We start from the raw sequence: 23,002 nt of genomic DNA on the forward strand, positions 1-23,002 counted from the left end.
CTTTGCTTTCAGTATTTGGTGTGACCCCCTTGTGCAGCAATAACTGAAACTAAACATTTCTAGTAACTGTTGATCCAGGACTGTAGTCCTGCATGTCAGTTTGGAGGAATTCTAGCCCATTCCTCAATAGAGAACAGCTTCAGCTCTGGGATGTTGGTGGGTTTCCTCACATGAACTGTTTGCTTCAGGTCCTTCCTCAACATTTCTATTGAATTAAGGTCAGGGCATTGACTTGGCCATTGCAAAATATTAACTTTATTCTTCTTTAACCATTCTTTGGTAGACCTACTTGTGTTCTTAGGGTCATTGTCTTGCTGCATGACCCACTTTCTGCTGAGATTCATTCCACAGACAGATGTCCTGACATTTTCCTTTAGAATTTGCTGGTATAATTCAGAATTCATTGTTCCATCAGTGATGGCAAGCCATCTTGACCCAGATGCAGAATAACAGGCCCAAACCATGATAATACCACCACCATGTTTCACAAATGGGGTATGGTTCTTATGCTGGAATGCAGTGTTTTCATTTCTCTAAACATAACGCATCTAATTTAAACCAAAAATTTCTTTTGGACTCATATTTCCACAAAACATTTTTCCAGTAGCTTTCTGGCTATTGTGACCATGGACCTCATGTACTATTATATGTCTTGCTCTTGGTGTGATCTTTGTTGGTTGACCACTCCTGGGGAGGGTAACAATGGTCTTGAATTTCCATTTATACATAATCTGTCTGACTGTAGATTGCTGGAGTCCAAACTTTTTAGAGATGGTTTTGTAACCTTTTCTAACCTGTTGAGCATCAACAACTCTCTTTCTGTGGTCCTTAGAAATTTATTTTGTTCATGCCATGATACCCTTTCAAAAGCATGTGTTGTGAAGATCAGACTTTGATAGATCCCTGTTCTTTAAATAAAACAGGGTGATCACTCACTCACACCTGATTATCATCACATTGATTGAAAACACCTGATTCTAAATTCACCTTCAAATTAACTGCTAGATCTAGGAGTAGAACTGCTCATCCTTAAGGTTAGCATAACTTTGCCTCACACAGATATGTAATATTGGATAACTTTCCTCAATAAATAAATGACCAAGTATAATATTTTTGTCTTATTTGTTTAATTGGGTTCTCGTTGCCTACCTTTAAGAGTTGCGTAAAAATCTGATGATTTTCTGGGTCATATTTATGATGATATATAGAAAATTCTATATATAAGAATCTATATATATAAGTTTCTATATAGAAACTTTCAAACACCACTGTACACAATTTATATATATATATATATATATATATATATATATATATATATATATATATATATATATATATATATATATATATATAGTGGGGGAAATAAGAATTGAACGTGTCAATTTTTTTCAGTAAATATATTTCCAATGAGATAATTCACATTCACAAATTTTCACCAGCCTTTGGTATTAACACTAGAAATCCACACATATAAATAAATCCAAACATTAAAGTCCATAACTATAAAGTTATGTGTAATAAAGCAGAAAAAAATATTTAACACGCTAACTGTAATTTATTTAATACTTAGTGGAGAAGCCTTTGTTTGTAATGACAGCTTCAAGACGCTTCCTCTATGAAGAAATTAATCGGCTGCAGTATTCAGGTGTGATTTAGGCCTATTCTTCTAAATGTATTGTCTTTAAATCTTGTTCAATTGGATTCAAGTCAGGTGATTGACTGGGCCATTCTAACGCCTTGATTTTTTTTCTCTGAAACCAATTGAGAGTTTCCTTTGCTGTATGCTTTGGATCGTTGTCCTGCTGGAAGGTCCACCCACATCTCATCTTCATCATTCTGGTGGATGGCAGCAGATTCTTCTCAAGAATCTCCCAGTACAGGGCTCCATTCATTGTTCCTGCAATTATATGAAGTCTGTCAGTACCATGCGATGAAAAACAGCCCCACAGCATGATGCTTCCACCTCCAAACTTCACTGTTGGTATAGTGTTTCTAGGGTGATGTACAGTGCCATTTCCTCTCCAAACATGGTGTGTAGTATGACAGCCAAAAAGTTACATTTTACGCTCGTCTGACCAGACTACACTCTCCCAGTATTTCATAGGCTTGTCCAAATGAGTTGCAGCAAACTTTAAATGAGTTTCAACATGTCTTTTCTTTAGTAATGGAGTCTTGTGGGGTGAGTGTGATCAGTGGCATGCATTGCCTATTGTTTTTTCTATGATGATGGCACTTGCTGCTTCCAAGTGTTTATGGAGCTCTTTCCGAGTGGTTCTTGACTCTTGGGCTACTCTTTTGATTATTCTTCTGACTTCCTGGTCAGAAATCTTGGGAGGAGCTTCTGTGTGTAGCTGGTTAATGATGGAGTGATGTTGTTCTGCTTGCAGATAATGGAACCAGTGGTGCTTATTGGAGGATTTAGAAGTTTTTAAATACGTCTGTATCCGATTCCATCAATATATTTTGCAACCATAAGGTTCTGAAGGACTTGGGAGAGCTCTTTGCTTTTACCCATCATGAGATGTTTCTCTGTGACACCTTGGTAACGAAAAGCCTTTTTATAGACCATCAATTTACTAACCCATCTGATATTTATTTGCACAGATAGGGGGTATAATTACTTATGGATTTCAGCTGGTTCCTTGCCTGGGAGAACTGCTTTTTCTTAGCGTGTTCAATACTTTTTTCCTGTGTCATTCCACTTTATAACACATAACTTTATATATGGACTTTAATGTTGTGAATTCTTTATATTTCCACATTTCTTGTGTTAATACTGATGTCTAGTGAGAATTTCATGTGAATAACCTCATTGGAAATTTGTTTGCTAAAAAATGTTGATGATACTTATTTCCCCCAGTGTGTGTGTGTGTGTGTGTGTGTGTGTGTGTGTGTGTGTGTGTGTCTATATAACAGGGAAGTGTAGACTTTTTACATCTATTGTATTTCACTAAGTAACATGCTAAAGCTGTTGTTTAATATACATCCCTTCCCTTGCTATCTCTCTCTCTCTCACACACACACACACACACACACACACAAACAGAGTCCAAACCCTTCACTAACATTCAGCATAAAGACACATGATCGCGTGTACTTCATGGTAGCACCGTCTCCAGAGGCCATGCGGATCTGGATGGATGTGATTGTTACGGGAGCAGAGGGTTACTCACACTTTCTGGTTTAAGCAGCAGCAGCTTTCTGCAGTGGTTTGGTTGAGCTTTCGGAAAGGATCTACATCCTGGTACTTACTGCTATTTGAGGAGGCCTTTTTCTCACCTTTATAGATGTTATAACCCCCCCCCCCCCCCACCACCACCACCACCACCAAACCTGTGTATGCTGTCCCATTTTTGAGTTTCCGTGTGATGTAGCTCTGGAAACATTCTCCTGCATGGCACCAATATTTTGTTTTTGCCCTACTTTATTGCATTTTATCAACATGCTAACCAGAGAAAATGCTACCTTATTCTATTTTAACTACTTGTGTATAACCTTGAATCATATTTTTTTTCTTGTTATTTTAAAGTGCCTTGGTTTTCCAATATAAGTAGGCATGTTTTGTCCATATATCTTGTAACTTAAGTTAAGTTCTTACGTTAATTTCTTTAAAGCGTTTATTTTATTTAGTTTGCCAGGAATGTCTGTCAAGACAAATTTGCTGCTTTTTATTGCTCACAGTAAACCAGAAGGATATAGAGTACCAAAGGCAGGATATAGATCACCAAAGACATGCTTTATTTGAAAATCTGCATCATGTGAATGCATACAAGTCTCATGGTAGGTCTTAAGATCCAATTCAAGTTTTTGTCATTTGTTTATTAAATAGGATTTTGCTTTTCTGTTTTCCCCTGAATTGTTACAATGACAAGCTAATAGGAGCCAGTTCAGCAGAAAATATTATGATCCTTTTCTGTCATTGTTGAAGCTAATATTTTAGCAGCAGCATTCATAATAGGCCATAGTAAAGCCCTATTTCCTGTAGCCCTGTTAAATTCATCAGCGGTACAGTGGAAATATTTATTTTGTTTAAAAAAAGATATCATTGTCCTTTGAAGATTTAATGGCTATAAAAAATACCACATGCCAGCGCAGCGCATTTAATGACTGCTCTGAAGTCTGAAAAGAGAGCCATTCTTGTAGTATTTTTAAATTTATTTTATTATTAGGAAATATACGAGCAATAATAGCATCACATGCTAAGAATTACATTAATATCAGGTTTAAGGTAATGTGCCAGACAAAATTATCATGACAATGATGAAATGTTTCAGTGTCATTTGATGGCAGGAGCATAGTTGGAGATATGTTTTTAACAGGTACCAAAATGTCATGGATTGTTGTCAACCCTATGTCAGTATTAATTTGCACACTCATCTTTATCCACACATACATTATAATACATCGTTTATGACTGATAAGATTGTGGTACTTAGTTGTATAATAATATTGCCATGGGTTTAATGCAGTGAGGCTGCACAAACAGCAAGTGTATCAGAAATATATACTGAACATTTGTCAGTTTAATTCTATAAGAGATATTTGAACAAGCATTCATTGTACTAGATGTTACGTTGGCGTTTATCAGACTCTGGTATGCCTCCAGTCTAAGAAAGGAACTACTTTCTCACAGTATAATGGCATACATGTTTTTAACTTTTTAACCTGTATTACAGTATTTTTGTAATCAATTTTATACATAATTTAAACCATTCAGTATTATTAATGAAGTAGTAATTTTAATCAGTTAGAATATAATCCATTATGACAAACTCCTCTGATTTAGCATGCACAGTTTAATTCATACTGTACATAAACTTAAAGATCTTATTTTTGGAAACTTGTCCATATACTTGCATTGCATTATATTGCATAATAAATTATCAGTAAAAATGACTAATATATATTGTGTGTGTGTGTGTGTGTGTGTCACAGTGTGTTTAGCAACTTGTCACATGACATTATAACCTAATTAATTCATTAATTAATTAGAACTCCATGCAATTGCCTCCTATCTGTCACACACAATAACATGCAATGGGTCTACTGCTCAGCCTGGGAAATCTCTACAAAAATGTAGGAAATGTAAACTTTTTGTACTTTCATCCAATGTGAGAGTGTCTTTAGGATCATTCACATTATGATCACACACCTTTTTTTCAACCTTCAACTGGTTGAATTGCTTGAATGAGCAGGGGTGAAGGTGTTCCTATTAAAGTGACCAATGCTTAACTGAGAAAAGGACTTAATTGAGAAATTTACTTAATTGGGATTTTATGGCAAATTTTAGCATGCTAATGAAGAATTACATATTAACACATTTTGCGTTGAGGTTATTTTCTTTCAGTCTTATTTTAATTATGGTAGCCATTACTCCAAGTTCCTGTATACAATACTACCAGCACTCCTTTCATGAGACTTGTGAATTTGTCCTGATTTTAAAGCATTGTTATTCCATGCCATTCCACAACAATGTTGTGCCAGTTTGAGAAGTTAGATTAATATTTAGCTAGAACCAAGACAAATTTAACCTTCCAAAGGACTGATTTAAAGAATTTTAGATGTTCTCATAAGTGCATAAAGCGAGAAAAGCTGTCCTTGTATACAATCAGGAAGCCCTTTCATCTTGAAAGACCGCAGGCACTGGCTTATTTGTAAACAGACCAGGTTTGTAATAGGTTTGTGAGCATTGTATGCCTTTCCTAGCTTAATAACACATCCTTTTCTCCCCAGCTTCACAACACTATGCTTCATTCCATGAATAGAACATTGTGTTGTTTCATTGTGCAGAGTCTATATCAAATCTTTGTTCATTTGGCTAGTAGGAAAAACAACACTTCCTTTTGGCTTGCCTCGTGACTGCAATCAGACCCCAAATCTTTCCCAATGAAGCAAGATCAGTCATCTGACTTAGTTGCTATCTTTTTTTTGTTTGTATAATATTTAACCAGCAGTTTTTACAACTATTTAGGTGCATCCCTTAGTATGCACTTGAATGTTGTCAGCAAATTAAAAAAGAAGAACGAGTTTGGTCTCCTTTTGCATTCTATATTCTTGGATCCTTTTTGTTTAATTTATAAATCAGGAAATGTAGGAATTTTATTTGTGATCTGTTTTATCATCAGAATTAATGCAAATGGCATATGATGTTTGAAATTATACACCATTTACATATTAATAGCACCAATTGATTGGACTGAAGCTTTCCCTCTCTGCCTTTCCCCCAATATTCCACTTTTCTCTGTATTCACTTTAATCAGTGTTTAATAATCCCTAAAAGGCTGCCTCTAACTGCACACAGAGACCCAATTAGGTGAATGGCCAAGTCTTCCAGAAAATATCTACACTTCATAACTTACAAAGGTGAAGATACTCCTCCTTTCATCCCTATTTGAGTCTATAAATGAGTCATGTGTCAACAAGGAGTGTATGTATTTTCAGACAATGCCAATATTGTCCTTCTTTTTGCCACATTCAGCTTTAAGCACCATCCACTTATCAACTTAAAAGCAATTTGTACATGTAATGTGCAATAACGTCTAAGTATAGTTCCATTTTATTGATTATACAGGAAACAGAACAACAATGACACACACACACACGCACACACACACACACACACACACACACACACACACACACACACACACACACACACACACACCACAAACAATCTTCTACTACTCATGCACAAAGCATTTGACACTGGCAAATGGATCTATCAATCCTGTGTTTGACTGAAGGCCCATCAACCATACATGCTTACTTATTGTTAATGTCCTTTAGACAAGTCTATCATTGTCTAACAGTATTATTTATTCAAATAAATTACCTGATTTGCACTCCAGTCAAATGGACAAGAAATCCAATATGTCCCAAGAATTAGATCCATAAGGCATAAGTGTTCTTCACTGACCAGTACTTAAAATGTTGCTTACAGGCAGTGTTTTTCAGCACATGTAAGAAGAAGGAAAAAAAAGTGTGGAGAGAAAAAAAAGAGCACAATGGCTCCCGTGGTGCCAAAATAGGACATGCATTCTGCTGCATATTATGTGACATCCTGTCCTTCTGTTAACGTATGTAGGAGAGAGAGATCCTGCCACTTTTTGTGTAAGTTGGAGAGTTCCAAGAGAGACAAACATGGATCCACAATATTCACTGAAGGGTTGAGAACCTTAAAGACAAAAGATCTGCAAAATACATGTAACAAAGTCTACAAAAAACTCCATTAGAAAATTCTGTGTGGCAGGATAAAAGCACCCAAACTTGGTGACACTTAAGCTCCTCTGATGGTTCAGACCTGGGTAAAAACCACATAACCTTGACATTCCATTTCAGATGGTTTATGAAACATCAAGCAAGGTCTACATGGCTTCAGTTCTTAGGCAAGAGCTGTTGTGCTTCAGTGTCTGCCTTGCTGTTTACATGTTAAGTTACCATAGAAATAATCCCAACTGGGCTTTTAGCTGCGCTCTCTCTCTCTCTCTCTCTCTCTCTCTCTCTCTCTCTCTCTCCCCCCCCCCCTCTCTCTCTCTCCCTCTCCCTCTCCCTCTCCTTGGTGGCACACAGCTTTCTAAATTCATAAATGTTAAATTCATAACATATGTGTCTTTTCAAGTGATACAATATGAAATGGAATATCCAGTACATACAGAGTTTTAAACACAGATATTCAGGTCAGTCCAATATAACACTAAAAATCCTGCATTATTTCAATGAGGACATCTGATCCAAGAGGCTGTGAAAAGGTATGGTGATCCATGTCCAAATATGAGAAGCTTCTGAACAGTTGTAAATGGAATATCTTGTGTTTTGCAATATAGCATACAACATTTCATTATTTTCGTGTGGCAGCAACTGTGGAAGTGGGTCCAGTCTTATTGGTAGTCCGACGAATGGGCACTTTAGAGACAGGGATCTTTGAGCGTGCTACCTCTATTTTCCCTTGCAAAGCATGGTAGGTTGCAGTAGAGCCAGGTTTGATGGGAATTTTGGATTCCCTGGGAATGCCGACTGTCTCTATTGTGGGGCAGGCTGCTGAGTCTGGTATATCTTCATTGCTGTAGGATAGGACAGGGGTAATGGCCCCTGATTCAGTAGAGAGGTCACTCAGGGCATCCTTGCTGCTGCTCCCCCGGGAGAGAGAAATCAAGGTCTCCTCTTCATGCACTAGTGTTGGGAGGTTCCACTGTCTCTCTTCGCCATTGGATTGGGCATCTTTTTGGTGCTGTTTTGACTTTCCCCAATCACTTACAGGGATCTTACTGAGAATTGTGGGTTTTACAGAGAGGGTCTTCTTCTCTGGTTTGTAAGAAGACGCAGGTTGGGGGTCCTGCACCACTCTTAGGCTTGCCATATCTTCCTGCCCTTTCTCTCCTCTTGAAACATATGAGGATGTAATGTTTGGAGAAGGACTGGTCAACAAGGTTGGCAGCAGGGAAGACCCAGAAGGTAGAGAAGTATGAACAAGTTCTGGGTTATGTGGAGGGTTTTCAGAGGTAACAGATGGAACTGCAGGGGTTGGCTGATTGCTAGCTGCAAGCAAGTGTTTAGAAACATGAGGAGGTCCAGGTTCTGCAGGTGAAGCCTTTGGGACAACTAACCCTGACCCATTTCTTTCAGCCTGGGACTGGAAGGGACCTAATTTTATTTGATGAACAGATTGTTTTGGCTCAGGTTTGATAATAGGTGCAGTGTTGCGGCTGGTTGATAATCCAAATGTAGTTACAATTTTGGGTCTGATAACTGGAGCAGTTGGAACAGGCTTGGTTGATGTGATGAATGGGGGATATTTGTTTACTGGCACACTAATGTGCTTAGTATCCTGGGCTATGGAGTGAATGGGTCTTGTTATGGGTGTGGGAGCAGCAGTTGGGGTGGGTTTGGTTGGTGGACTTGGGGTGTGGGTGGGCTCAATTATTATGGCAGCAGCAGGCTCTTGAGCTTTTTCTGTGAGTGAGATAAGAGTTTTAGAAATAGCAGAGGAAGGGGCAGGGAAAAGGGTAGGGGAAGGTTTAGGTGATGGCTCAGGGGTAAGTGGAGATGTAGGGGTGGGAGTAGGTTTGGTTGGAATAGTTAAAGTTGGTGTGGTTGGAAGGGACTTAGGGATGGTAATAGGGACAGATATGTTTGGTGATGGGATAGGGGAAGAGTCAGGACTAAGTACAGGGGATGAGACTGGTTTTGTGAGAATAAATGTATGGGGAGATATATGGGATGGGATAGGTTTAGTTGAAGTAGTAGGGCTCGGAGTAGATGGAGGTGAAAGTGTTTGTTTTGTTGTAGGACTAGGCATGAGTTTGGGTGGTGTAGATGAAGAAATTAGTTTTGTTTTAGGAGAGGATATAGTGGAAGAAGTAGAGATAAGGGTAGGTGCAGCAGAAAGTGTAGGTTTTGGAACTGATAAAGCCTTTTCTTTTTTCACAGCTTCACATGTGCCAGCTTCTACCTCCACACGACTACTGACTTTGACCCATTCTGCTTCTACATCTGCAACAATATCACCACCACCTGCTAATGAGTCCAAGCTCAATATGGATGAGATATCTCCAAGTAGCGTGCTCAGTCTATCATTAGTTGATGGTTTAGCAGCTCCACTCACCTCATTATTGTCCTCAAGGGTGACATGGTTATCCTGTGATGGAGGGGGTTGTTTTTGAAACTCTGATTTATCTGTAGAGTGACGTAAAGGCCTTGGAGTCAGGGTCATGTTTTCCTTCATGATTTCCACACTATTAGAACGAGAGGCAAGGAGAGGAGGACCAGGTAAATCTTCAACTTCCTCTTCCTTGTCTTTCCTGTGCCAACGTACACTCCCAAACAGACTTTTAAGGCCTTTCCTTTGCTGCCCGAGTCTGTGAGACTCAGTTTGGGCCTCTCTTTCTCCCCCTCCTCCCTTCTGATTCCGCCGAAGCATGCTAAGGAAGCTCAGTGATTTGGCAGAAGTGAGAGAAGAGATGGACTGTCTGGTCGAGGTTGACTCCAGATTATTCTTCATGCTTGTCGGCTCATCCAATGCAGCATCCTCTTTGTGGCTGTCCTCTTGGTCTAGGTCCACTGATTCTGCCTCTTGTTCTGGAGCCACTGTCTCTGTTAATCCATCTAGGGTTTTGCTCCTTGATGGGGGTGATTTGAGCCCCCCATCACTTTTAACACGCACAGAGAAGATACTGGCTACCCCACTGCCTGTCTTGCGTTTGCTAAACAGCTTCAGTGCCTTGCGTATTTTACCAGGAGGCTGAGGTGGGGGCTCGCAGCTCTCTGACTGGGCATCCATGTTAATACTCAGCGTATCAGCGTGTCTATTGTTCTCTCTCAGCTAAACACAAATCACCTAACACAAATCAATTACAAATGTTTCATTTGAAAATGGAAAAAAATATAAAAATCTTTCTCCTTGCCTGTGATTATGTAGATTAGCTCAAAATGTGTATATCCGTTTCTGTTCTTGCTCTTCTATCACAGCTCTCTTTCCCTCTCCCTCTGTCCCACCTTCCTGCTGCTCTCTCTCTCTCTCTCTCTCTCTCTCTCTCTCTCTCTCTCTCTCTCTCTGGCTGCTCCAGTTGGTTTCCATGGCAACTGTGGGTCTAAGCAGCTTTCATCAGCAGTGGAGCAGAGCCAAGGGCTGTCATCATACTACTCCAGACACTCCTCTGTCTTCTCTTTTCCTGGTCTCCAGTCTCTCATAGTCTACTTAAATATTTAGATAGATCACTTTATTAATCAAGGGGGAGAAATTCATACAAAAAAAATATATATTTCTTTGTGTCCTGTTTACACTACAGTGTAGGTTGCTGTATTGTATATTTCAACCATCAACATTTCAGCTTTCATTCAAAGGAAGGACAAAGAGAGTACATCTTCAAACAGCTTCTAAACATCAGCCCTTGGAAATTTTATACTGTATGTCACTCAAAAAACTTACAATTCAAATAAGTATGGCCTATTCCCTCAAGCTGCATTTATATATTAGCTTATGCATATTTATTAATGTCTTAAGATTATGCTTCATGTATTGATAATTCAATTCTGTTTGTGAGAATTCAAACATAATTTCTGCCCAAGGTAAAGGGGGTTGGAGAAGGGGATTCCCAACCAACAGTTAAACAGTAGCTACTACTGAAAGAGATTTAAGTTAACTTAATAGAAAAGTAGAATATAGTGGAAGTTTATCATGAACATTTGAAGAAAAACATATTGGACAAAATCTTGCAATTACCATATAATGAAATTACAATATAATGTAATTAAAAGGTATATTTGCTAGGTGAAAGTATAATCAAGATAATTAGTAAGCAGCTCATTACAAAGTGTGTTAGATAAGATTCAAATGAAGAATATTTATTCCTCTATCCTCTATTCACTCCTAGCACAAGACATCCCTGTCTTCTAGGCTTTATGTGAATGGTAGCAGGAAGAACAGGGTGTTTGTTTCTATCACATAACCTAAAAATTCTCAATTTACCATGACACACTGAAAAGATCATGGAACAAAATGGATAAATATGTTTACCTTTCAATGAATTGTTTTACAATTATAAGTTTTGTAATTAATATAATAATATAGTTGCAACTGAGCAAATATGTAAATCTTAATTTATACTCAAATACATTAATTTACACTTAAGTACTCAAATACTTAAAATAAAAGTAGTATATTTCTTGCTACCAAGAGCAAAATCTATTTTTATGTAGCTTTATTCTGTTTATTTGATAAAATGTGGATTTTGCATGAATCTGTACTATGTATTACAGTGCCCTCCACTAATATTGGCAGCCTTGATACATATGAGCAAAGAAGACTGTGAGAAATTGTCTTTATTGTTTAACGTTTTGATCTTTTGTTAAAACAAAAATCACAAAATTACTCTGCTCTCATGGATATCAAACAATTGCAAACAAAACAAGTTTATAAAAAAACAACACAAATATTTTGTTAAATATATGTGTGCCACAATTATTGGCACTCCTATGAATTCATATGAGAAAAATATATTTGAAGTATATTCCCACTGAAATGTAACATTTTTATTAGTACACCTGGGTAACTAGGAACAGGAAATTGTTCAACCATGACTTCCTGTTTCACAGGGGTATAAATGTGAGGTAACACAGAGGTAACAAATTCCCTTAGTCATTCATAATAATGGGTAAGACCAAGGAATATAGTTGTGATATGTGCCAAAAGGTTGTTGAGCTTCACAAAATGGGAAGTGGCTATAAGAATATATCAAAAAAAAAATTCCACCAGCAGGGCAATAATTAAGACGTTCCCGTCAACTGTAAATGTTATGAATCGTCCTGGAATTGTGTGTCTATATTGTCTCAATGCACTGTGAAGAGGATGGTTTGAGAGGTTAAAAAAAACTCCAAGGATCATAGCTGGAAATTGCATAAGGTAGTTGCGTCTTGGTGTCAGAAGTTCTCCAAAATTACAATCTGAAGTCACCTACATCACCACAAGATATTTGGAAGGGTTTTAAGAAAAAAGCTTCTACTCTCATCCAAAAACATACTCAAGCATCTTCAGTTTGCCAGACACTACTGGAACTTCAAATGGGATCGGGTTCTTTTGACAGATGAAACCAAAATAGACCTTTTTGGCAATAAACACCAGAGGTCGTTTGGCACAGAAAGGTAGCCATATGGAAAAATAACTCATGCCCACAGTTAAATATGGTGGTGGCTGTTTAATGTTTTGGGGCAGTTTTTCTGCCAGAGGACCTGGACATTTTGTTAGTATCCACGGCATCATGGACTCTATCAAATATAAACAGATATTAAATGAAATCCTGACTGCCTCTGCCAGTAAGCTTTAAATGGGCTATGGTTGTATCTTCCAGCAGGACAATGATCCAAAACATACATCAAAGTCAACACAAAAATGGTTTACCAACAACAAAATCAAGGTCCTACCATGGCCATCCCAGTCCCTTGACTTGAAACCCATAGAAAACCTGTGGGGTGAACTGAAGTGGAGAGTCCACAAGTGTGGACCTCAAAAGTTGAAGGATCTAGTGAGATTCTGCATAGAGGAATGGTCTCAGATCCCTTGCGATGTATTCTCCAACCTCATCAGGCATTATAGGAGAAGACTCAGAGCTGTTATCTCGGCAAAGGGAGGTAGCTCAAAGTATTGACTAAAAGGGTGCCAATAATTGTGCCAATATTAGTGGAGGGCACTTCATTTATTTGTTTGTTTATTCATTTATTAAACTGTTTGTTTAACATATTTGTAAAAATATAATTGCTTTCATAAATAATTAACTAATAAAAGTAATTAACTGTGCCCTACAAGGTGGATTATGCAACAGAAAGAATGCTTTAACCTAATGCAAGATTGATGTGTTCTACCATATGCATACAAGATGCTATTTTATGTTTCCCACTTTGGCATTATTAGCAAGATCCACCAGGAGCAACATATTCATTAAACACTCAAATGCAAAGGTGAAAATATGTGGTGGGCAGAGTGACGCATACCTTCTTCTAAATGGAGTGAATAAAATTTGTCAGTGATTTTGTTAATAATAATAATAATAATAATAATAATAGCTGCAACAGGCAATTATCAGGGTCCAAACACATTCAACATATATCACCTACAGTGGCCAGTTCTTGCCAAGTGCACATAGAGCAATCAAATAGATGAACATAATGTAATAAGTATGAAATTTCTGAAATTTTGCCAAAAGCCATACTGCAAAATACTCCAAACACTGCCACCCTGTAAAAATTGTTCAGGAACATGACATGTGTGAGGAACATAAAGAGTTCAAGGTGTTGACTTGACCTCCAAATTTTCTAGATCTCAATTTGATTGAGCATCTGTGGGATGTGCTGGACAAACAAATCTGATCCATGGAGGCCCCACTCACAATTTACAGGACTTAAAGTATCTGCTGCTAATGTCTTGGTGCCAGATCAAACAGCACACCTTTAGAGGTCTTGTGGAGTTCATGTCATGGGTCAGAGCTGTTTTGATGGCACAAGGAGGACCTACACAATATTAGGTGGTTGGTTTCAATGTTATGGCTGATTGGTGTATATCTTTCAGGTTTTGTGCAAATCCATGCAACCAATCATGAGTTAAAGCTTTTTGAGTAAATTAGTTGCCACCTCATAATTTTTGGGTATGTTTATAAAGGGCAGCATGTTTTTGATAATTTTGGTTCACATTTTCTTTAGTAGTTTGAAAAGAAATCTTTATTAATATTATTATTTTAAGGAATATCCTAGGAACAGTTTGCAAAAGTAGGTTTCACGTATTATGCAAATTCTAACAAATTTGATTGGGTAGAGTGAAATTTTATAAAAGTCAGTTTTCATGGATTAAGCAAAACAATCATGCTAAAAAAAGAAAATTTATCGGTACACCTTATTTTTCAAGACAAATAAAAATAGCACACCTCAGTGTCCAATTTGAGTGAAATTGCAACAGGTAGTAGTGGGTTCCTACCCGAACCTACCGTTTAAGTTTCGTGATGATAGCTTAATGTTAACCCTGTCAAATTCCTATTTAAATCTGGCTGGCTGATGGCAGTCATGTTTTTATTTCTTTAGTTTATTGTTCACGGTTTTACACTAATTCGTATATTATGCAAATTAATATTCAAATTAACACTAAAACTAGTCAAAGATAATTAGCATATTATGCAGATTATCCTAGGACTAGTTTGCAAAAGTGGGTTTCAAAAGTAGTTTCATGTCTCTGCAACTGACAGTTTGGTCTGCAGGATTCGTATTAAGGCAGGGAAATATTAATAAGAAGTGAAATAGAAAGAAACATCCTCACAATTATAACAGGGATCCAGCACCTTCCATGCTTGGACCCCTATTCAGAAAAAAAAAAATCCTAACACAAACAATTCGGTTCCAGCACCTTCTGTGATTGTACCAATAATAATAATAATAATAATAATAATAATAATAATAATAATAATAATGCAATGTTGCTATCATTAAGACCCGCAGTTTATGAGTATTATATGTTTAAGGCCACGCCAAAGTTGTGGCAAACCAGCACAATTTTTTGGGCTTGTGTACGAACACCTCCTACCCCCGCGAAACACAAACCTGGAAACACTCAGCACTGCCACACCCTGGCCATTAGGATTTGCTGAACGTTTAAAGCCAGCACAAAAATTCACCAGCCCATGGCATTACTTCCACCTGGTGGAAAGAAATGCCAGTGCAAGCTCTTCTTTTGTTTGTTCCTGTTCTCATTAGGGTATATTTTTTAGCCGTGATGAACAATTCTTCGCCAGTCTCTCTCTCTCTCTCTCTCTCTCTCTGTCGCACGCACGTACGCACACACAATCTCTCTCTCTCTCTCTCTCTCTCTCTCTCTCTCTCTCTCTCACACACACACACACAAAGCGCAGCCTATCATTTTGCCTGTCTTCAACGCGGAAAAGACGGAAAGCGAACTCCTTCCACAACTGCCGAATGAATGTCTCCTAACAAAAAGCAGATTGTTTTTAAACAGGAAACCACATCAACAATTATTTTAATATTTTTTTTAAACAACAGCTCATTTTAGAGCCGTTTGTTATTAGTCTTATATTTCGTGGAGCCTCCGCTGTACAAGTCCCTGTGTATGAGCTGTTACTATAGAAACAATAAGCACAAATACATTTTCGTGACATCTGCACGACATCTCCGTTTTCATCTGGAAGAGGTCTTATTTAGACGTCTCTAATACTTCTCCGGTGAATCTTTCAGCGATGATATGAACGAGCTTTTTAAGATACATTGGTGATAAATACAAATGAAATATACCTGCAAAAAATATTAATAAGCAAAAACATTTTCACAGATCAACCTCCAGTTGAAAAAAAAACAAAAAACAGGTTAACTTCTACCACCGTCATCTTCAAATTTAACAAAGAAATTAAAAAGGCAACGTAAATTACATGGACATTAGATTAAACAATTAGCATTAGACAAACAATTAAATAAATAAACTTCTACTAGCCTATATATAGGCCTTTAATATCATGATGTTTGCGCACAGCCGTGTCTACTGGTCTGATGTTACACGCAACAGCAAAAAAAAAATCTAACTCTTCTTAAAAATATAAATTAACATGAAAAGCAAACATGCACTGGATATTAAGACTTGTTTTTATATTTTGTCAGATTAATGTATTCATTTAAAAAGATGTTTATATATTTATACTAAAAAACAACAAATACACTGATTATAGCTCAAGTGCAGTATCATAATACTAAGTGATTTTGATAGTGACTTGAGCTGATTTTTTATTTTAATCATATTTACAAAACAGGTTGAGATTTTTATTTAAAAAGCAGATCTCCCTCATTCTCTCCAGCTTCTCACACTGACTGCTGCCACTGTCCGCAACAGACAGGCTGTGCTTGTTACTAGTCAGAAACCAAATAATATATTCTTGATCCTTTCTCTTATTTTCTACCTCTGCCAGACATTGTAGTTAAAACAAAAATTTTATGCTTTAAAAATTAGCTTCACTAACTAACACTGGCTTGAGACAGTAGATCCCCGCGGATGGGAATCTCCGAAGGAGTGCCGTCGAGCAGGGAAATTATCTCCGAGAACTATATTCGAGCTGGCCAATAAGGTGCTACTAGCAGCAGACATAGACGGTCTTGGCGAACTCTCGCTAGAACTTGTGGGAGGAGAGCGATTGGGGGGAAAGCATATAGCCGTGACCTCGGCCACGTGTGCACCTTGGCGTCCAGCCCCAATGGTGCGGGAGAAGTGAGGGTGAACCACAGCAGGCAGTGTGTTGTCTCCTCGGAGGCGAACATATCCACTTCCGCTTGTCCGAACCGCCACCATATGGACTCCACCACTTGTGGATGGAGCCTCCAACCTCCGGGCCTCAGCCCCTGCCTCGACAGGATGTCAGCCCCTACATTCCGGCTGCCCGGAATGTACATTGCACTCACTGACAAGAACTTCCCTCTTCCCAGAGAAGGATTAGTTGCGCCTGCCTGAACAGGGGGCGTGAACGTAACCTTCCCTGGTGGTTGATGTAGGAGACCACTGCTGTGTTGTCTGACACAACTAGCACATGGTGACCCAAACAGGCCGGAAGGTTTATCAGGGGCATTCAGCAAGGAGACCTTATCTTTGTCCCCCATCCCTGAGAGGTTGAGCCATAGGTGCCTCTCCGCCAAAACTACCCAGGCTACCCATTGAACGGCCGATATGACGGGCCATTTGTTTGGTCGTCCGGAGAGATAAATCTGTGGTGCGGCACAGCTCTGCCACTGCCTCAGACCCAATTCCCTCCCCAGTATCGAGCTCACTCAGCAGGTCTGCTTGGTAGGCCTGCAACACTACCATTGTATGAAGTGACCCACAAGCAAGACCCGCTGCCCCATAGGCTTTACTCACCAACGCCGAGGTGGCCTTACATGGCTTAGAAGGTAAAGTTGGCCTCCCCAAATTACCTGCCGTTGATGGAGAGAGGTGGCTCGCAAGCACCTCCTCCACCTTTGGCATTGCTAAATAGCCGTGCTGCTAACTCCCCATGACGGCTGAGTAATCAGACATCTCGGGGTTATAAACACGGTTACTGTATGGTGTTCTCCAGAAGCGTGATATCTCATCATGCCGGAAAAAAGGTGTGAGGGAGATTTATATTTATTTTCACTGGAGAGGAATCGCTCATCCAGCCTGTTATGAGCCACTTCCTCTTCCCCGAGCCAGTCTATATTCAACTTTTCAACTGCCCTAGTGATCACCTCAAGCAGCTCTTTATATGCTTGAGAGCTGCTGTTGGTTTTTGGTGCAGTGGCACCCTCTACCAACTCCTCGGAATCAGCGAGGGTGTTTTGGCTTTCCATAGGGGAAGGAGGAGTCGCGATGCGAGCTCCAAAGAGGTGGAGAGCCGGACCCGGATGACACAGCAAGAGATGGGGCAGCGCTCATCTCCAGCTCCTCTTCCAAATCCATATGAGAACCCCGCGACCTTAGATCCGCGAGGCTCTGAAACCCAACTCCCTTTGGACGAGAAGAGAGCGAGCCAAGAGCGTAGTTGCCTAATCGTGAAATGTTCACAATGCTGACAGTCAGACCCCTCGAGGGCTGCTGTAGCATGCTCCACACCCAAACACTTCACACAGAAAGCGTGTCCGTCTCCTCCCGTGATGAAACGGGAGCAAGGCGTAACACACTTTCTGAAATCTTTCTTGCTCATTATTTCCCTCTCTTTTCTTTTCTTTTTTCTTAAAAAGGATAGAAAAGTTTAGAGATTTTGAGAAAATGTAGAGTAGAAATTAAGCATTTTTTTGTCACACAAACAACAGACATGCAGTCTCGCTGAAGATAATAAGGCTGGCGGCGTGGTTCACAGGTGCCATATATATATCATGCGACGCGCTTAATTGCCAGGTCACCTGATCATGGCAGGCCTATAAGTAGAGGCATGATTTTACAGAAGCTTCAGATACCGGTCACGTGCGCAAGTGCGCTCCCATACTGTTATGCTAAATGCAACGTCGAAGTTCCCTTTGAAAGGGAACTTAGTAGGTTTGTTTTATATTTATTCCAATTTGATCCAGTCGCTGTTGATTTAATTTTTACATTCCGTTACACAAAAATGCGTCTTTTAGATCAATCGTCACAAACCAGTCCTCAAACTGAATTTGTGGCACAATAAGTTTGAGCATCAGCATCTTGAACCTGTATGTCCAAAGAGTACAGTTCATATGATGCAGATCTAAAATTGGCCAATACTCCCATCTTTTTTGCTGACCAGGAAATAACGGTGGTAAAAACCTCCCTCCCTAAGGGAATGAGGTACATGTTCTATGGCCCCTTTGCCCAAGAGGGATCTGACTTCTTGTGCTAATTTTGGGCTCTGATTTTTGCTGACTTTTAGGTGCTGGTGAGCACACCTCTGAACTGGGGTGGGGGGGTCAAGCTCTGAACTGGACCCAGTAACCCTTTTCTATGGTAAACAAAACCCAAGGAGACACATTTGGCAGTAGTTTCCTCGCTGCCAGATGATCTTTTAGTGACATTAACTTTTCCGCATTATGTTGGAGGTAAAGAAGCATCCGATTTTCATTGCCTCGTGACAGCTTGCTGACCAGAGAAGACTGAAAACTTGGGACGGCCTTGGCTAGGGGAGGCCCTACAGTACCACAGGGGGTTATCTACCCTAACAACCTCATGTCCCCTGATTCGTCCCTCCGTAGCCCATCAGGTCCGCTCCTTCCTTGCCTGCTTGGCTTTTATGCTCATTCTAAAATCAGGCCTATTAGCAGGCCACGACTGTGGCCACCCAGTCCCCCTGGCTCTCCATGCGGGGAGGCAGCTCGTCACACTTGCCTTCTGTGTCTCTCTCGCACCAGCGCTGACCAAGGCTCTATTCATGGATGCCCAGGCGAACTCAACATGACGGCGAAGGAACTGGATGAAAATGGCCATTTGCTATTTTGCTTTTGCGAAACCTGTCGGCGATTGGCTTTAACCGCGCCGCCGAATAGGCCGGAAGGTTTAACAGGGGAGTCCAGCAAGGAGACCTTATCTTTGTCCCCCATCCCTGAGAGGTTGAGGTCAAAAAGACAAATCTGTGGCATGACGCAGCTCTGCCACTGCCTTGGGCCCAATTCCCTCCCCAGTGTTGAGCTCACTCAGCAGGTCTGCTTGGTAGGCCTACAACACTACCATTGTATGCAGCGACACACCAACAAGACCCGCTGCCGCATCAACTATTATTAATTATTATTTGCCCACCAACACTGAAGTGACCTTACATGGCTTGGAAGGCAAAGCCGGCCCCCCTAAATTACCTGCCGTCGATTGAGAAAGGTGGCTTGCAAGCGCCTCCCCCAACTTGGCTATAGCTAAAAAGCTGTGCTGGCTAGTGTATGGTTTCCCCCAGAAGTGTGATATTTCATCTTGTACTTCTGGAAAAAAGGGGAGTTCTCACTGGGGAGGAAACGCTCATCTAGCCTGCTACAAGTCACTTCCTCTACCCCGGGCCAGTCTATATTTAGTTTTTCAACTGCCCTAGTAATCCAGATCTGTGAGGCTCTGAAACCCATCTCCCTTCAGCCGAGAAGAGAGTCGTGAACAGAGCTGCCTGATTGTAAAGCGTTCACAATGCTCACAGTCAAACCCCTCGAGGGCGGCCGTGGCGTGCTCCACTCCTAAACACTTCACACAGAAAGTGTGCCCCAAACACCCCCCACCCCCCATGATGAAATGGGAGCAAGGTGTAACACACTTCTGAATTCTCTCTCGCTCATTCTTTTTTTTAAGGGACAGAAAAGTAAAGAGATTTTTCTTTCGTTTTTTGAAAAGATGAAATTAAGTGTCTTTTACATAAACACATATACATACATAAAGCGTTACATAAACACCTGACATGTAGTCTCACTGAAGATAATAAGGCTGACTGAGCAGTTCACAGGTGCCGTATATATATCACGCGACGCGCTTAATTGCCACGTCACTTGATCATGGCCTATATATAGGCAAGATGTTACACAAGCTTCAGATGCCAGTCGCATGCGAAGGCGCTTCCCATAGTGTTGTGCTAGCACAATGTGGAGTTCCCTTTGAAAGGGACTAATATGCTTTATGGCAGGATGGCCCCCCAGCTAATTAGCTCACCCTAAGGAACTGTATGTTGATTAAGTTCCTGAGAATGATTTGGTTGGAACAGTAAAATGTCTCCCATGCAAACCAGCGGGTGCATGTGTGTGTGTGTGTGTGTGTGTGTGTATGTGTGTGTGTGTGTCTGTGTGTGTCAGAGCAATACTCAAAATGAAAATCCCAGCCAAAATTCCAGTCAAAATATATCAAACACATCAATTACGCCATATTTTTCTAATTAAATCAATGTCTGTTGGAGTTACAAAATAACCTAAACTAACAAAGACAATCTATGCAGATAAATCTTTGTTTAATAGATGCAGTGAATAAACTTTATGAAAATATGGAAATATTGTCTCAACTCCAGAAAAGGCTCAGGAACATACACTCGTTATCTTCTGATGACATGTCATCCAAACTTGATATCCAAGATTCTCAAATGGAAACCGTACCATCGCCTAATATCCGAGATGAGTAAGATGGTAGTGGGTTAGATCCTAATATTAGAATAATTAATCATGACAGATTCAACAACACTGAGATTGAGTAGAATAAAGTTGAAGAGCCTATGTTCCTGAAAGCCATGGGATTTTCGGAAAGCAAGAAAGGCTGTTTTCCCCATTTCTGGAACACTGTAGAACATAAGGATTACGTAGGTATGTATGCTGACTCTAAGTTTTACATTGTAGATAGCATGATGTCTAAGGATAGAGAAGAATTCTTTAAGTGGTACAGAACGGATTCTGACAAAGAAAGAGATGGGTGAATACTGTGTAGACATTTTGAGAAGGGGCTATTTAGCTTTCAGAGATGAAATTCTGAAAAGTATAAAGGTCGATCCTTTTAAATGCATTAACAATTGCATATGTGTGCATGAAAATCTTTTGACCCTTCATAAAGACACTTGAGCTATTCAACCGTTTGATGATTACATCAGCAGACAGAAATCTTTCTCATCACCTTCCATACAATGGCTTGAATACATTGCTAACGCACAAAACCTACCCATTCAACACACATTGAATGAAGGTGAAGCCAGGTTTGGTAACTATTTTGTAGATATTTACTGGGAAGATGGACAAATACGTAAGGCTTTTGAGTTTCTTGGCTGCTTTTATCATGGCTGTGAAAAGTGTTTTCCCTCAATGACCCCGCAACTTCTTAGCTCATCCAAAACTACCTTTGAAGATGTCCGTCAAAAATCAATGGAGAAAATTACGAATTTGCAAGACACTCACAATTTGCAAGTCACACTGATGTAGGAACACAAGTGGAATGAAATGACCCCAAACACATCTCCAAGACGACCACTGCCTTGCTAAAGAAGCTGAGGGTGAAGGTGATGGACTGGCCAAGCATGTCTCCAGACCTAAACCCTATTGAGCATCTGTGGGTTATCCTCAAATGGAAGGTGGAGGAGCCTAAGGTCTCTAACATCCACCAGCTCCATGATGTCTTCATGGAGGAGTGGAAGAGGACTCCAGTGGCAACCTGTGAAGCTCTGGTGAACTCCATGCCCAAGAGGGATAAGGCAGTGCTGGAAAATAATGGTGGCCACACAAAATATTGACACTTTGGGCCCAATTTGGACATTTTCACTTAGGGGTGTACTCACTGTTGTTGCCAGCGGTTTAGCCATTAATGACTGTGAGTTGAAAAGTTATTCTGAGGGCACAGCAAATTTACACTGTTAAACAAGCTGTACAATCACTACTTTTTACATTGTAGCAAAGTGTAATTTCTTCAGTGTTGTCACATGAAAAGTTATAATTAAATATTAATTATAATATGTGAGGGGTGTACTCACTTTTGTGAGATACTGTGTGTATATATATATATATATATATATATATATATATATATATATATATATATATATATATATATTATGTATATATATATATATATATATATATATATATATATATATATATATATATATATATATATATATATATATATATATATATATTATGTATATGTGTATGTATATATTATGTATATGTGTGTATGTATATGTATTGTGAAGACAGGCTGGTGGCTGGTGCACAAGAAGTTAAGAGCACTCCTCCTGCGACTGCTGCTGTGGTGCTGAAGAGACAGCTCCACTTCAGCACCACCAGTGTTTTGGACAGCCGGAGAGTGCGTGGCCACGGGGCAGAGCCACCGACACACACACGCCTGGCGGCTAATTAACAGCACGGCAATTCTCCACCATCCAGCAGCCAACGGGAGAGTATAAAAGGGCAATCCTCCGCTCTCAAAGGGAGAGAGAGCCCCCTAGGTGTGTATGATAATCTGTCTTGTGTTTCTTGCAGAGAAATCGGAGGAAATGGAGGATTTCTCCCCCTGGTGCCCACCACCAGAGGGCACCCTCTCTTGAATTTTAAAACCTCTGATTCC

The 23,002-nt window shown here is 39.8% G+C and overlaps 2 protein-coding genes across 10 annotated transcripts in view; one reads left to right on the plus strand and one right to left on the minus strand.

Moving 5' to 3' along the window:
- phldb2a (pleckstrin homology-like domain, family B, member 2a) overlaps window positions 1-23,002 on the plus strand; it is a 95,660-nt gene that overhangs the window by 66,528 nt on the left and 6,130 nt on the right. For 7 of the 9 annotated variants that reach the window (XM_017489359.3, XM_017489358.3, XM_017489360.3 and 4 more), the window contains one exon: window positions 3,050-4,899. In XM_017489359.3, the coding sequence (XP_017344848.1) occupies window positions 3,050-3,190 (141 nt within the window). In that variant the 3' untranslated portion in view covers window positions 3,191-4,899. Of the gene's footprint in view, window positions 1-1,573; window positions 1,711-3,049; window positions 4,900-22,628; window positions 22,884-23,002 lie in introns of those variants that run through there. The other 2 variants (XR_001815057.3, XM_017489357.3) reach the window with 2 other exon arrangements.
- Window positions 1,761-10,484, minus strand: si:ch211-244c8.4 (APC membrane recruitment protein 2). The gene is made up of 2 exons (XM_053687102.1): window positions 6,836-10,484; window positions 1,761-1,900 (listed from the first exon to the last, which is right to left on the minus strand). Exon 1 carries the CDS (start codon window positions 10,277-10,279, stop codon window positions 7,841-7,843), a length of 2,439 nt encoding a protein of 812 aa, XP_053543077.1. The 5' UTR covers window positions 10,280-10,484; the 3' UTR covers window positions 1,761-1,900; window positions 6,836-7,840.

Source organism: Ictalurus punctatus, chromosome 16 (genome assembly GCF_001660625.3).
Source record: "Ictalurus punctatus breed USDA103 chromosome 16, Coco_2.0, whole genome shotgun sequence".
NCBI lineage: Eukaryota > Metazoa > Chordata > Actinopteri > Siluriformes > Ictaluridae > Ictalurus > Ictalurus punctatus.

What these genes read in the sequence shown, in the direction of transcription:
- si:ch211-244c8.4 (XM_053687102.1), bottom strand. Translation starts at nt 10,279, where the DNA reads ATGGATGCCCAGTCAGAGAGCTGCGAGCCCCCACCTCAGCCTCCTGGT.